The following is a 14,834-nucleotide window of genomic DNA, read 5'->3' on the forward strand; positions in this document are numbered from 1 at the left end:
AGGATGAACAGTTTACGTTTTGGATCCCACTGATAGGCCGGATCTGGATTCGGACCTGAACCAAAATCGACTCGGCTTGTTCTTGTACTTGTAGCACACCCAACCGGTCCACCAAGTTTCGTCCAAATCCGTCCACAACTTTTTGAGATATCTTGTTCACAGACAAACAGACAGGGGTGAAAACATAACCTCCATCCACCTTCGGTTTAAAAAAAACGTTTTTTTTACGAGGTATCACCCGCCACAAAGACTTTAAGGCCACTCGAGTTGGGGGCTAAAAGTCGCCGTGTGCCGGGAATATGGGAAGGGGGAGAGGAGGAAGGAAAGGGGAGGAAAAGGGTGGGTGGAAGGAGGGATAAGGCAAGGGGGAGCGGGAGGGAAAGAGAGTGGGGGAGTGGAGGGGGAAAAGGGGGAGGGATGGAAGAGAGGAATGGAGAGAAGGAGAGAGGGGAAGGGTGGAGGATAGAGTAGGGGATAATATGGGAAAGGAGGTGAGGGGGAGGGGAAAGGGGGGAGACGGGAAGGGGGGAAGGCGAGGGGGGAGGGGGAAGGGATGATAAGGGAGGAAGAAGGGGGAAGGGGAGGGGAAGGAGGGGGGATGATAGGGGAGAGGGGAGGGAGGCTGAAGGGGGAGGGGCGGGAGAGGAGAAGAGGGGAGGGAGGGAAGGTGTGATTGCAGAACGGCATTCCCATGGTAAGTCACATGTTACCAAAAATTGAAGTATTTAGCATCTTCTGATGCGATGCCCATTGTGCTTTTACAGCCATCGACATACTAAGTGGAGAACGCAGCAGGTAAAGAGAGGGGGAGGGCAGTTTAATTTAAAAAAAAGTTAAATTCAGAAATGAATGTGTGGGACGAGGAGCTCTCTTGCACTCCTTGTGCCATTGGGTGAATCGGGTTACCGAGGGAGTCTTCATTGGTTCGGGAGCACAATCCCGGTGATAGCTCACCTACTCTTCGCGAAGGACAACATATGATCTTTCACGTCCACCAGCTCATGCCTGCAGATGTGATTCCCATTTAACGTCCTTCCGAGGGACTTTGCATGTTGATGAATCACCTTGCCTGTGAAACACCAGGTGACAGGTTACAGCTGGGTCGAGATTTGAACCCAGGTTAGACAGCTTAGAGACGAGGGTGCATACCTTTCGGCCAACGAGGAGGATAGGGAAGATGGAAGGGATGTGGGGGAGATGGGGGAAGATGGATTGGGGAAGGGGGGGGGGGGGGGAAGTAAAGAAAAAAAAGGAGGTTGTGATGTGTAAGGTGTAAGAGCTGAGTGAATTAAGGTTCACGGTGGCGAGGAACAAGGTAACTTTGAGGGCATCATTTTTGTGTACGTTATATCTAGATGGCCTTTTTGCTTCTGTAATAGCTCAGGTGACACATTTTAAGGACATATAGAGAAAAATATGAAAAATAATTGGAGCTTACTTGGTATTATACAATTCAAATTGAATTTGAGAAGCATAAGGTGCTGTATCTTCGAACACCGGTGATGAATGACACACGGAGACATTTAGTCAGGTGGCTCAGTGCTATATTTAAAGATTACCGTTTCCGGGCGGATAAAAGCACAATATTTGGCAGGAGGCTCCCTTCGGGCCTATTAATCAATGTTAGCCTAGGAGCCCTCCGGAGTTTAAAAAAATTCATGTAAAACACCAAAATTCAAGATGGCCGACATCGATGACAAAATATAGCTTTTCTCGAGTCCTGATGGTCATATGAAGACCAGATTTGTTGAAAAATGTTTTTTTTTTTAGGAGAAGACCAGTCATAAGAAGACCTTTTTGACTTCCAAGGTTGAAGGGTTCAACTGGCCACCAGCCAAAGCTGTGTATGTCACATCAGGGCAAGCTGTGGCATCCAGCGGTTCCAGCGTCCCCATGCAAAACTTTAATCATGAGGAGGCGGACACCAGGGTTGTGGTTCACGTATTGCATGCACTGAAGCAGGGGGGGGGGGGGGGGGGGGAGACTATCCATGTCTGTACTGTGGACACAGATGTTGTAGTCATCTTTGCAGGCACATTCCATGATCTGATTGCGACTCAACCTTTGGCCGACATCTGGGTGGCCTTTGGCATGGGCAAGAATTACAGGTTTTACCACATCAACGCCATCTGTGCAAGCCTGGGGGAGCCACAATCACAAGCATTACCTGTGTTCCACGCATTCCCAGGTTGAGATACAACCTCTGCCTTCAACGGCAAGGGCAAGAAGTCGGTTTGGCACGCCTGGCAGGTCGATGATGACGTCACAGAGACATTTGTGTATCTGGCCGGTCATCCCTTCCAGCTGCTGAATTTCGACGATGACCCTTTCCAGAAGCTCGAGAGACTGACTTATCCTGTATGACAAAACCAGTCCTTTGAGCTCTGTCAACGAGACAAGAAGGGAACTCTTCTGCCAGAAGAATCGAGCAATGGACAAACTGCCACCCACCAAGGATGCGCTACTCCACCATGTCCGACGCGCAGTGTATCAAGCAGGAATCTGGACGACCAGCACACAAACACAGCTAGTGGTTCCTTCTCCGCAGTATTTTGTCTGGACCAAGGTATCACAGTCATGGATACCAGTTTGGGTGACAATTCCAGAGGTTTCCAGATCGTGCAGGGAGCTGATCAAATGCTCCTGCAAAGGAGACTGCTCTAACTGCAAATGTGGCAAAGCAAATCTGGACTGCTCACCACTTTGCAAGTGCGAATGTGCTCCATAGAGCATTCCAAATTGTGTGTTACTGCAAGACACATCACAGGACAATGCCGCATACGTTGTAAGGAACTGTGACTTATTATAAAGCAATTGCATTCCAACTCAACTCCATGAAATAGCCTACTATTGTCTCCGTAGTGTGAGAGAGTAGGGGAATTGAGAACTACTTGGAGACCTGCGAATAAAGCATAGTGATGTTATTTGCTTGAAAATTGAGTTTTGTCTACAACAAACAACATGCATTTTAAGGCCATTTTCCCTGCTAGAGCGGGGGTTAGCCTTGCGGTCCCCATGACAATCTTCTCCATTTTGCCCTATTTTCTGCATCTCTCCTTGTTAACCCCCATGCCCGCATTTCTTCTTCCACCATCTTTAGCCAAGTCTTTCTCGGTCTTCCCCGTCCTCTACTTCCTTCTACATTCTTTTTTTTTTTTTTTTTTTTTTTATACACAAGATCGAGGCTCATGTAAGAGCTAACATTATTCACAAAAAGACAAACTGACACATAAAACATGAGATAAAGGGAGCAGGAGAGAACATGGGGGGAGAGAGGGAAGCACATTTGAATCCATCATTGCTTCAGATATGAAATCTTTCCTCTTCTCCAATGGCTTGATCTCTGATCATCAATTTGGTTTCAGACTTGGTCACTCTACTCTGGACATGCTGCTTCTGCTTTCTCAACAATGGATGGAGGTCCTCAATGCCAAACAGGAAATTAGAGTTGTCTCCCTTGACATATTTCCATCACTCTTCTCAACCAGTCACTTTCATCCTTCCTCAACACATGACCAAACCATCTCAACCTGTTCCTCTTCACAGCATCAATCACAGGCTCTATTCCCATCATCTTTCGCAATTCATCATTTGTCTTCCACTCTCTCAACGATACTCCGCACATCCACCGAACCATTCGCATTTCCACCCTTTCCAGCCTTCGTTGCTGCTCTACGTTCATTACCCATGTCTCGCTCCCATAAATCATAACACTTCTCACACATGCAGCATACACCTTTCCCTTCAGCTTCAACGACACTCCCCTCTCATCAGCACGCCACTCAGTTCCCGAAACTTCTTCCATGCACATCTCACTCTTCCATGCAACCGTTGCCGAGTCTGATCCACATTCTCCATTCAGCATGTCTCCGAGGTAGCAAAATGTTTTCACACCTTTCAGCTTCACGCCGTCTCCAAGATCCAACTCAACCTTTCCTCCATCTGCAGCTCCCTCTGTGCACACCTTACATTTGAATGTAGCTGCCACACTGGTTAATGACCCTCTCAGACCACTACATTTTTGATGAACCACACACTACATTTTTGTCTGTACAATTCAAATTACTGTAGTTATTCTAATAAATGCCTTGGACTTTTTAATATCGTCTTTACTAGCACAAGGCCAGTTACTGAAATACATGATTCACTATTATTCACTTTATTGGGTGATAACATTTCCCTTCCAGAAGAGGGTGGATGTTTATTTGAAATTTGCCATTTATTGGAATAATAACGGTCTTTATAATATTTTACAATGTATTAGTACTATTATAATGTCCACAATAACATTCAACTACCTAAAAATCCCAAATTTGTCAACCACCCTGGGTTTCTTATGACTACCAGGATTCGAGAAAAGCTATATTTTGTCATCGATGTCGGCCATCTTGAATTTTGGTGTTTTACATTAAATGTTTTTAATCTCCGGAGGGCTCCTAGGCTAACCTTAATTAGTAGGCCCTAACTGAGCCTCATACCAAATATTGTGCTTTTATCCACCCGGTAACATTAGTTTCACTCAGCCACCTGACTAATTGGCAAGTGTACAATCAGAACTATTTTAACAGAAAAGTATTTTTTTATCGTGAGAGACAACAGGAAAAAGAAAGATAATTTTTTTTTTTCAAAGAACACCATGTACCACAGACTTCCATTGATGCCCTACACCCTAGAGCAGGGGTTCTTAACCTTTTTGCCGGTCAAGACCCCAAAAGGATTGCCCACGATGTCCCCATACCTCCTTCGCCAGACTGCCAACTGACCAAGGCACACCGAAAGTGCGCATAGCTAGGGACTGGGGGCATGTCCCCCTATAATTTTTTTGAATTCTAGGTGCTCTGTGGTGCATTATGAGGGGTGTTTTTACTTTAATTACCTATGTTTTTGGATGAAAATTGGTAACTTATTACCCAGAAAATGGGCCAAGTTCGGGGACCCGCACCCCCTCCCCATGTGTGTGACCCACTCCCTCCCGCACGTGTGTGACCCACTCCCCCCTCCCCCCCATGTGTGTGACCCATTCCCTCCCCGTGTGTGTGCCCCACTCCCCCACCCCCTGGTGTCTGTGACCCACTCCCCCCCCCCCCCCCCCCCCCGTGTGTGACTCACCCCTCCCCGTGTGTGGTGTGTGTGACCCACTCCCCCCCGTGTGTGTGTGGCTCATTCCTCCCCCCCCCCCCCCCTGTGTGTGACCCAGTGGATCTGATGAATTGCCAGTAATCATTTTGTAAAACTGAATATGTTTGAACGTAAAACGGGTGACCCCACTAGTATATAATAAAACTCATTGCTCATCTCCTTGGGACTATATTTGTGAATGAATATTGTGGAAACAATGACTATATTCCTCTGAGGTTGGACAATACAGACAATTGCCTCTCATAAAAAAAACATGTTGTTTCTGGAAGCCTCCATTGCAAACACCAGCCCAAGATGGAGCAACATCCATTATAGAATACAAGTTTCATCCATCGACAAGTTGGATCACCAATAGGTGGCACAGGTGATTGGCATACCTTGACCTCTCATGGGCTGGCAAGATTATTTAGAGGTATGCATACTGTCGGTTCGTGAAAAAACTGGGCCAAAGACGTTTCCTGGCTGATCCCACATGAAGGTGTGAATAATTGTGGCTGTTAAGGAGTTAGTAGGCCGACCTCTCGACCACATAAATCATGCCTTTGTCTGTGTAGGTCCTAGGTGTTCATTTAGCCATATGGCAAACGCACACCTGCCTGGGTCAACATCAGCATGGTGCACCCAGAAACGACCGTCTTCGATCGTCAGGTGCTTATGCTGCCAATGGAATGGCAGATGTCCCTTTTTGGTTCATGGGGCCACGAACCAGAAGGATCAGTGTCACGTGGTCAGGTAATTGTGCAATCGATTGCAACAAAACAGAGATATCTATTGTTACTGCAGGAGATATCGTTAATATTTACTCCCGGGCCATATATTTATTACGTACGCAAGTATGGCAAAACTTATGACCCCCCACTCCCACTGTCCTCCTTTCCCCAACCAAATATCTCCCCCATCCTCTCACTCACCTTACTCACATGAATCCTTCTTTTTTTCTCAATTCAGCCCCACTTCTTCATGCATACGTAATAAATAGATGACCCTCAAATGATCTTTCTCAGAATCAGCAAGATGCAAAGAAACAACGACTGTCAGCGCATGCTGAATTACACAACCTCTTCAACAACCTCAACTATTCCCCACCTTCTTGTAGGGTCGGTCAGGTGGATCGACAGACGTCGACATCAGGTGGACGGGTCAAGTCAGGTGACATCAGGTCAGGCGGACGTCAGGTGGGTCGACGACAACCGTTGACTAACTACCTGATATTGCGTAGGTGAGATAGGGGGCACCTCCGGGACACAAAGGTGATCCCGGGGGAGGAGGCTGTTTCACAGCACCACTTGGTTGTCTGCGACATAAGGGTGAAAGGTGCGAGGAGAGCTCGGCGGGTGAAGTACCAACCGAGAATGAAGGTGTGGAGGTTGAAAGAGGTGACAGTAAGGGAGGCATTAAAAGAGAGGCTGAGTAGGGTCGAGAATGATGTGGTTGAGCTTGAAAGTGGTTGGATGTCAATGAAAGCTAGTCTGTTGGGAGCCGTTGGTGAGGTATGTGGATGGACAAAAGGACCACCCAGGCACTCGGAAACATGGTGGTGGGATGATGACGTTGGAAAGAGGATTGACGAGAAGAAGAAGTTCAAGGAGTGGCAGAAGGCGAAGGGTATGGGGGCAGAAAAGGCAGAGCATGAAAGTTATAAGGCTGCAAAGAAAGAGGTAGCAAAGGCGCAGGAGGCATGTAGGAAAATGTTCGGAGAACGCTTGGATTCGGAAGAGGGCCAGAGAGTAGTATTCAGGATTGCAAAGCAGATAGCGAAAGAGAGGTGTGATGTGATGGGGGTGAGTTCCTTGAAGGATGAAGTGGGACAAATCGTTGTGGATGCAGATGGAATTAAAGGAAGATGGAAAAGATATATGGAAATAATGTTGAATGCAGAGAATGAATGGGATGGCAACATAGAGAGTAACCCAGTTTTAGGACCGGCAGAGAAGATAACTGAGAAGGAAGTTGAGGAAGCGATAAAACAATGAAGAGTAGAAAATCAGGAGGGCCGACAGGAGTTGTGGGAGATATGTTGAAGGCAGCAGGAAGTTGGGGTGTGAAGAGAATGACAGAGATCTGCAATCTGGTGGTGAAAGAAGGCCGCATTCCAGTGTTTGGGAACTGAGTACCCTTGTCCCTCTATACAAGGGGAAAGGTGACCCTCTGGAGTGTGGCTCGTATCGAGCGATGAAGTTATTGGAGCATGGAATGAATGTATTGGAAAGGGTGTTGGAGAGGAGGATAAGGAAGAAAGTGAAGATTGACGAAATGCAGTTTGGATTTATGCCAAGAAGAGGAACGACAGACGCCCTTTTTATTGTGAGGCAGTTGCAGGAGAAGTATATGGAGAAGAGGAAGAAGTTGTTTCTTGGGTTTGTTGATCTGGAGAAAGCATTCGATAGGGTCCCACGTGAAGTGGTGACATGGGCATTGAGGAAGTTCGGAGTGGAGGAATGGTTGATCAGAGTAGTGATGGCAATGTACGAGAGAGAGCGCACAGCTGTAAGGACAAAGGACGGGAACAGTGGTGAGTTTGAGGTGAAGGTGGGAGTGCATCAGGGGTTGGTACGAAGTCCACTACTATTTGCAGCTGTGATGGAGGTGCTGGCTCGGAACGTAAAGGAGGGTTTACCGTGGGAGTTGTTGTATGCAGATGATCTGGTGTTGATTGGGGAGAGTATGGATGGACTGAAGGAGAAGATGAACAAGTGGAAGGAATGTATGGAGGCAAAAGGTCTGAAGGTGAATATCGGAAAAACGAAGGTGATGGCAAGTGGGAAAGCATGTGGTGAGGTGGAAAGAACTGGGAAGTGGCCATGTGCTATGTGTAGGAAGGGTGTCGGAGTGAACTCCATTCAATGTACAATGTGCGTTGAGTGGGTTCATCAAAAACGTAGTGGTCTGAGAGGGTCATTAACCAGTGTGGCAGCTACATTCAAATGTAAGGTGTGCACAGAGGGAGCTGCAGATGGAGGAAATGTTGAGTTGGATCTTGGAGATGGCGTGAAGCTGGAAGGTGTGAAAACATTTTGCTATGATGATGAATTGAATTGCAATGATGAATTGCGAAAGATGATGGGAATAGAGCCTGTGATTGATGCTGTGAAGAGAAACAGGTTGAGATGGTTTGGTCATGTGTTGAGGAAGGATGAAAGTGACTGGTTGAGAAGAGTGATGGAAATGAATGTAGAAGGAAGTAGAGGACGGGGAAGACCAAGAAAGACTTGGCTAAAGATGGTGGAAGAAGAAATGCGGGCGAGGGGGTTAACAAGGAGAGATGCAGAAAATAGGGCAAAATGGAAAAGATTGTCATGGGGACCGCAAGGCTAAACCCCGCTCTAGCAGGTAAAATGGCCTTAAAATGCATGTTGTTGTTGTTGTTGTTGTTGTTGTGTTCTTGTAGGGTCGGTCGAGATGGACGTTGATGGACACAAGCAGCAAATGCTAGCAGATGAGACAGACAGCTTAACGTCCGTGCGACGCAGAGAGCACTTCGTGATGGAACCCCAATGCCTGCGACACACAAGATCCAATAGTTTACAGTTTCGCCTGGAATTGAACCCAATCTAGACAGCTCAAAGTGAACCGTGCTACCTGATGCGACTTGGAGCCACCTGGAGAAACACGCGGCCGTCTCATATATAACGAGGCACCTTTTCGACAATGAAAAACGACAAAGTGAATGAATGAGAGAACTACAAAACACACCTTGACAGGTTTTACCATAACCGAGCACGTACCGTCATACGTGCTGCGTGCTGTGCGAGAATGACGTCACGGATTCACGCGCGCATCACACACATGATGACGTAACGCTCTGCGCGAACCTTCGTCGCATTCAGTCATTATAATTGAGATTATGACGCAGTGACGAATTAATTGCCGAATTAAAAAATTAGACCGATTAATGATGCGATTGGATGCCAATAATTGCGTAAATTAATTTATTTTTGGATAATGTCGATTTTAAGATCGCCTTAAGTGTAAATGTGGGTGTTGACGTTAGCATATTGGTATAAAAGTTGTACTTGTGCAATGATCTTGTAAGAATTGTCGTGTCTTTGTTATTTTATCATTACCGTACTCGTACAGCATTTCAAGAAGCTCGTGTAACAGTAATATGAACGTTACGATGCGTACAATGGTCGTTGAGTAGGTACGTGCGTCACATTATAATCTATAACACAATCGGTGTCAGCGCTTTAAATTTGTTGAGAACCTTTAAAGGACGTAAAAATTTGCATGTCATGACGTAAAAATTAGCATATGACGTAGGAGCATTAACATATGCAGATGAGCAGGCGGCTGTTGTGACGGCGCTCGCACGTGTCCCTCGCAGAGAGAAAACATGGCGGCGAGGTGAGATTTGCGGCCTGTGCTGGTGCCGGCGCCGGCGTCTCTAGCAGCGGCTGTTATCTCCGAGAATTGCCCCGGAGGAGGGAGAAAGAAGAGGGACGGAGAAGGAAGAGGAGAAGTAAAGGGAAGGCGATCCTGTTTTTGTATTACGCACCGACGTTTGCTGTTCAAAGGGGGCCCAAGGTGAGCCTGAAGCGATCACTTGGCGTTTGGTGAAAAGAAAGTTTGATCGGGAGAGGACAAATGAGAGCTGCGGAGATGTGGGGAAGGAGTGAGACTGGTGGAGGGAACGAACGTGAACGTTACGTACAGTTGAACGTGAATATACGTATAAGTAGATGGGTTTATTGTCGGAAGAAGAGGATGAAAAGATGAGAAAACGGGAGAGGAAACTAGATTGTATACAGGTGGGATTTATATACGTGGAGAGTCGACCTGGCGGACGGGCAGAGTCGGACGGAGCAGAGTCGAGTCGGACGGAGCAGAGTCGAGTCGGACGGAGCAGAGTCGGACGGAGCAGAGTCGGACGGAGCAGAGTCGGACGGAGCAGAGTCGGACGGAGCAGAGTCGGACGGAGCAGAGTCGAGTCGGACGGAGCAGAGTCGAGTCGGACGGGCAGGGTCGAGTCGAGTCTGACGGGCAGGGTCGAGTCGGACGGGCAGGGTCGAGTCGGACGGGCAGGGTCGAGTCGAGTCGGACGGGCAGAGTCGAGTCGGACGGGCAGGGTCGAGTCGAGTCGGACGGGCAGGGTCGAGTCGAGTCGGACGGGCAGGGTCGAGTCGAGTCGGACGGGCAGGGTCGAGTCGAGTCGGACGGGCAGGGTCGAGTCGAGTCGGACGGGCAGGGTCGAGTCGAGTCGGACGGGCAGGGTCGAGTCGAGTCGGACGGGCAGGGTCGAGTCGAGTCGGACGGGCAGGGTCGAGTCGAGTCGGACGGGCAGGGTCGAGTCGAGTCGGACGGGCAGGGTCGAGTCGAGTCGGACGGGCAGGGTCGAGTCGAGTCGGACGGGCAGGGTCGAGTCGAGTCGGACGGGCAGGGTCGAGTCGAGTCGGACGGGCAGGGTCGAGTCGAGTCGGACGGGCAGGGTCGAGTCGAGTCGGACGGGCAGGGTCGAGTCGAGTCGGACGGGCAGGGTCGAGTCGAGTCGGACGGGCAGGGTCGAGTCGAGTCGGACGGGCAGGGTCGAGTCGAGTCGGACGGGCAGGGTCGAGTCGAGTCGGACGGGCAGGGTCGAGTCGAGTCGGACGGGCAGGGTCGAGTCGAGTCGGACGGGCAGGGTCGAGTCGAGTCGGACGGGCAGGGTCGAGTCGAGTCGGACGGGCAGGGTCGAGTCGAGTCGGACGGGCAGGGTCGAGTCGAGTCGGACGGGCAGGGTCGAGTCGAGTCGGACGGGCAGGGTCGAGTCGAGTCGGACGGGCAGGGTCGAGTCGAGTCGGACGGGCAGGGTCGAGTCGAGTCGGACGGGCAGGGTCGAGTCGGACGGGCAGGGTCGAGTCGGACGGGCAGGGTCGAGTCGGACGGGCAGGGTCGAGTCGGGTCGGACGGGCAGGACAGCGCCGGGCCGGGTCGGGACGGCCAGGACAGCGCCGGGCCGGGCCGGGACGGTCAGGACAGCGCCGGGCCGGGCCGGGACGGTCAGGACAGCGCCGGGCCGGGCCGGGACGGTCAGGACAGCGCCGGGCCGGGCCGGGACGGTCAGGACAGCGCCGAGCCGGGCCGGGACGGTCAGGACAGCGCCGAGCCGGGCCGGGACGGTCAGGACAGCGCCGAGCCGGGCCGGGACGGTCAGGACAGCGCCGAGCCGGGCCGGGACGGTCAGGACAGCGCCGAGCGGGGCCGGGACGGTCAGGACAGCGCCGGGCCGGGCCGGGACGGTCAGGACAGCGCCGGGCCGGGCCGGGACGGTCAGGACAGCGCCGGGCCGGGACGGGACGGTCAGGACAGCGCCGGGACGGGCCGGGACGGTCAGGACAGCGCCGGGACGGGCCGGGACGGTCAGGACAGCGCCGGGACGGGCCGGGACGGTCAGGACAGCGCCGGGACGGGCCGGGACGGTCAGGACAGCGCCGGGACGGGCCGGGACGGTCAGGACAGCGCCGGGACGGGCCGGGACGGTCAGGACAGCGCCGGGACGGGCCGGGACGGTCAGGACAGCGCCGGGACGGGCCGGGACGGTCAGGACAGCGCCGGGACGGTCAGGACAGCGCCGGGACGGTCAGGACAGCGCCGGGACGGTCAGGACAGCGCCGGGACGGGCCGGGACGGTCAGGACAGCGCCGGGACGGTCAGGACAGCGCCGGGACGGGCCCGGGACGGTCAGGACAGCGCCGGGACGGGCCGGGACGGTCAGGACAGCGCCGGGACGGGCCGGGACGGTCAGGACAGCGCCGGGACGGGCCGGGACGGTCAGGACAGCGCCGGGACGGGCCGGGACGGTCAGGACAGCGCCGGGACGGGCTGGGACGGTCAGGACAGCGCCGGGACGGGCCGGGACGGTCAGGACAGCGCCGGGACGGTCAGGACAGCGCCGGGACGGTCAGGACAGCGCCGGGACGGTCAGGACAGGACAGAGCCGAGCCAGGACGGTCAGGACAGGACAGAGCCGAGCCGGATAGGGACGGTCAGGACAGCGCCGGGATGGTCAGGACAGCGCTGAGCCGGGTCGGGACGGTCAGGTCTCTCCCCTCCCCCCAACACGTCGCCTCTCTCCCTCCCCCCAACACGTCGCCTCTCTCCCTCCCCCCAACACGTCGCCTCTCTCCCTCCCCCCAACACGTCGCCAATCTCCCTCCCCCCAACACGTCGCCAATCTCCCTCCCCCCCAACACGTCGCCTCTCTTCCTCCCCCCAACGCGTCGCCTCTCTTCCTCCCCCCAACGCGTCGCCTCAGTCCTCCCCCCAAAGCGTCGCCTCTCTCTCCCCCAACGCGTCGCCTCTCTCCCTCCCCCCAACGCGTCGCCTCCCTCCCTCTCCCCAACGCGTCTCCTCTCTCCCTCCCCCCAACGCGTCGCCTCTCTCCCTCCCCCCAACGCGTCACCTCTCTCCCTCCCCCCAACGCGTCGCCTCTCTCCCTCCCCCCAACGCGTCGCCTCTCTCCCTCCCCCCCAACGCGTCGCCTCTCTCCCTCCCCCCCAACGCGTCGCCTCTCTCCCTCCCCCCCAACGCGTCGCCTCTCTCCCTCCCCCCCAACGCGTCGCCTCTCTCCCTCCCCCCAACGCGTCGCCTCTCTCCCTCCCCCCAACGCGTCGCCTCTCTCCCTCCCCCCAACGCGTCGCCTCTCTCCCTCCCCCCAACGCGTCGCCTCTCTCCCTCCCCCCAACGCGTCGCCTCTCTCCCTCCCCCCAACGCGTCGCCTCTCTCCCTCCCCCCAACGCGTCGCCTCTCTCCCTCCCCCCAACGCGTCGCCTCTCTCCCTCCCCCCAACGCGTCGCCTCTCTCCCTCCCCCCAACGCGTCGCCTCTCTCCCTCCCCCCAACGCGTCGCCTCTCTCCCTCCCCCCAACGCGTCGCCTCTCTCCCTCCCCCCAACGCGTCGCCTCTCTCCCTCCCCCCAACGCGTCGCCTCTCTCCCTCCCCCCAACGCGTCGCCTCTCTCCCTCCCCCCAACGCGTCGCCTCTCTCCCTCCCCCCAACGCGTCGCCTCTCTCCCTCCCCCCAACGCGTCGCCTCTCTCCCTCCCCCCAACGCGTCGCCTCTCTCCCTCCCCCCAACGCGTCGCCTCTCTCCCTCCCCCCAACGCGTCGCCTCTCTCCCTCCCCCCAACGCGTCGCCTCTCTCCCTCCCCCCAACGCGTCGCCTCTCTCCCTCCCCCCAACGCGTCGCCTCTCTCCCTCCCCCCAACGCGTCGCCTCTCTCCCTCCCCCCAACGCGTCGCCTCTCTCCCTCCCCCCAACGCGTCGCCTCTCTCCCTCCCCCCAAAGCGTCGCCTCTCTCCCTCCCCCCAAAGCGTCGCCTCTCTCCCTCCCCCCAAAGCGTCGCCTCTCTCCCTCCCCCCAACGCGTCGCCTCTCTCCCTCCCCCCAACGCGTCGCCTCTCTCCCTCCCCCCAACGCGTCGCCTCTCTTCCTCCCCCCAACGCGTCGCCTCTCTTCCTCCCCCAACGCGTCGCCTCTCTCCCTCCCCCAACGCGTCGCCTCTCTCCTTCCCCCAACGCGTCGCCTCTCTCCCTCCCCAAACGCGTCGCCTCTCTCCCTCCCCCCAACGCGTCGCCTCTCTCCCTCCCCCCAACGCGTCGCCTCTCTCCCTCCCCCCAACGCGTCGCCTCTCTCCCTCCCCCCAACGCGTCGCCTCTCTCCCTCCCCCCAACGCGTCGCCTCTCTCCCTCCCCCCAACGCGTCGCCTCTCTCCCTCCCCCCAACGCGTCGCCTGTCTCCCTCCCCCCAACGCGTCGCCTCTCTCCCTCCCCCCAACGCGTCGCCTCTCTCCCTCCCCCCAACGCGTCGCCTCTCTCCCTCCCCCCAACGCGTCGCCTCTCTCCCTCCCCCCAACGCGTCGCCTCTCTCCCTCCCCCCAACGCGTCGCCTCTCTCCCTCCCCCCAACGCGTCGCCTCTCTCCCTCCCCCCAACGCGTCGCCTCTCTCCCTCCCCCACCCCCCAATATGTCGCCTCTCCCTCCCCCACCCCCCAACACATCGCCTCTCCCTCCCCCACCCCCCAACACATCGCCTCTCCCTCCCCCACTCCCCAACACGTCGCCTCTCTCCCTCCCCCCAACACGTTCCTTCTCTCTCTCCCCCCCAACACATCCCCTCTCTCCCTCGCCCCAACACGTCCCCTCTCTCCCTCCCCCACCCCTGCCCAACCTTCACACCACCCCTCACCATCCCCCACAACCCAACCTCAAAGCATCCTCCTTGGATTGATAATTTTTCCCTTTTGTGTTTTTATGTCCTCTTTAGGGCGTAAGGGGTGGCATGTGGCCTTGCCGTCCCGGCTGTTTGCATTCCCTGCCAGGCATCCTGGCTTGAACCACTTACAAGTTCTAATTGTCAGGGGAGTTTGTGCCTGGGGTGGAGAATACAAGCGTGGGAGGAGCAAAGTGCAACAAGCATATTGTAAAAACACAAATACAACTCCGCAGTCAAGCTGCAGTTTGAACATGACGAAAGACAGACCAAAAAGGCACATCAGCAAGAAACGACTGGTGAGTCGCTCCACCTGGCCTTTGCTATTTACTTTTTTCTCGCAAGTCGACCTGTTGTTGCCTTTTCCTTTCCTTTGCAGAAAAGCCTGCTTTGGATTACAAATCATGTTTGTGTAAAATTTGCTGTCCAGCATTTTGTATGTTCTGCTTTCATTATTACCATTACCAGAACCAGCAAACGTTTGTTTGAGAAATGCCTTTTGTTCAAGTCTT

At 54.4% G+C, this 14,834-nt stretch overlaps 1 protein-coding gene across 6 annotated transcripts in view; it reads left to right on the forward strand.

Annotated features, from left to right (window-relative positions):
• The first annotated feature begins 9,463 nt into the window (after positions 1-9,463).
• LOC137434509 (protein Jumonji) overlaps positions 9,464-14,834 on the forward strand; it is a 181,737-nt gene continuing 176,366 nt past the window's right edge. For all 6 annotated transcript variants that reach the window (XM_068127601.2, XM_068127604.2, XM_068127605.2 and 3 more), the window contains exons 1-2: positions 9,464-9,663; positions 14,377-14,621. In XM_068127601.2, the coding sequence (XP_067983702.1) occupies positions 14,577-14,621 (45 nt within the window). In that variant the 5' untranslated portion in view covers positions 9,464-9,663; positions 14,377-14,576. The remainder of the gene's footprint in view (positions 9,664-14,376; positions 14,622-14,834) is intronic.

This window comes from Myxine glutinosa, chromosome 10, assembly GCF_964187855.1.
Source record: "Myxine glutinosa chromosome 10, kmMyxGlut1.1, whole genome shotgun sequence".
In the NCBI taxonomy this organism is placed as follows: Eukaryota; Metazoa; Chordata; class Myxini; order Myxiniformes; family Myxinidae; genus Myxine; species Myxine glutinosa.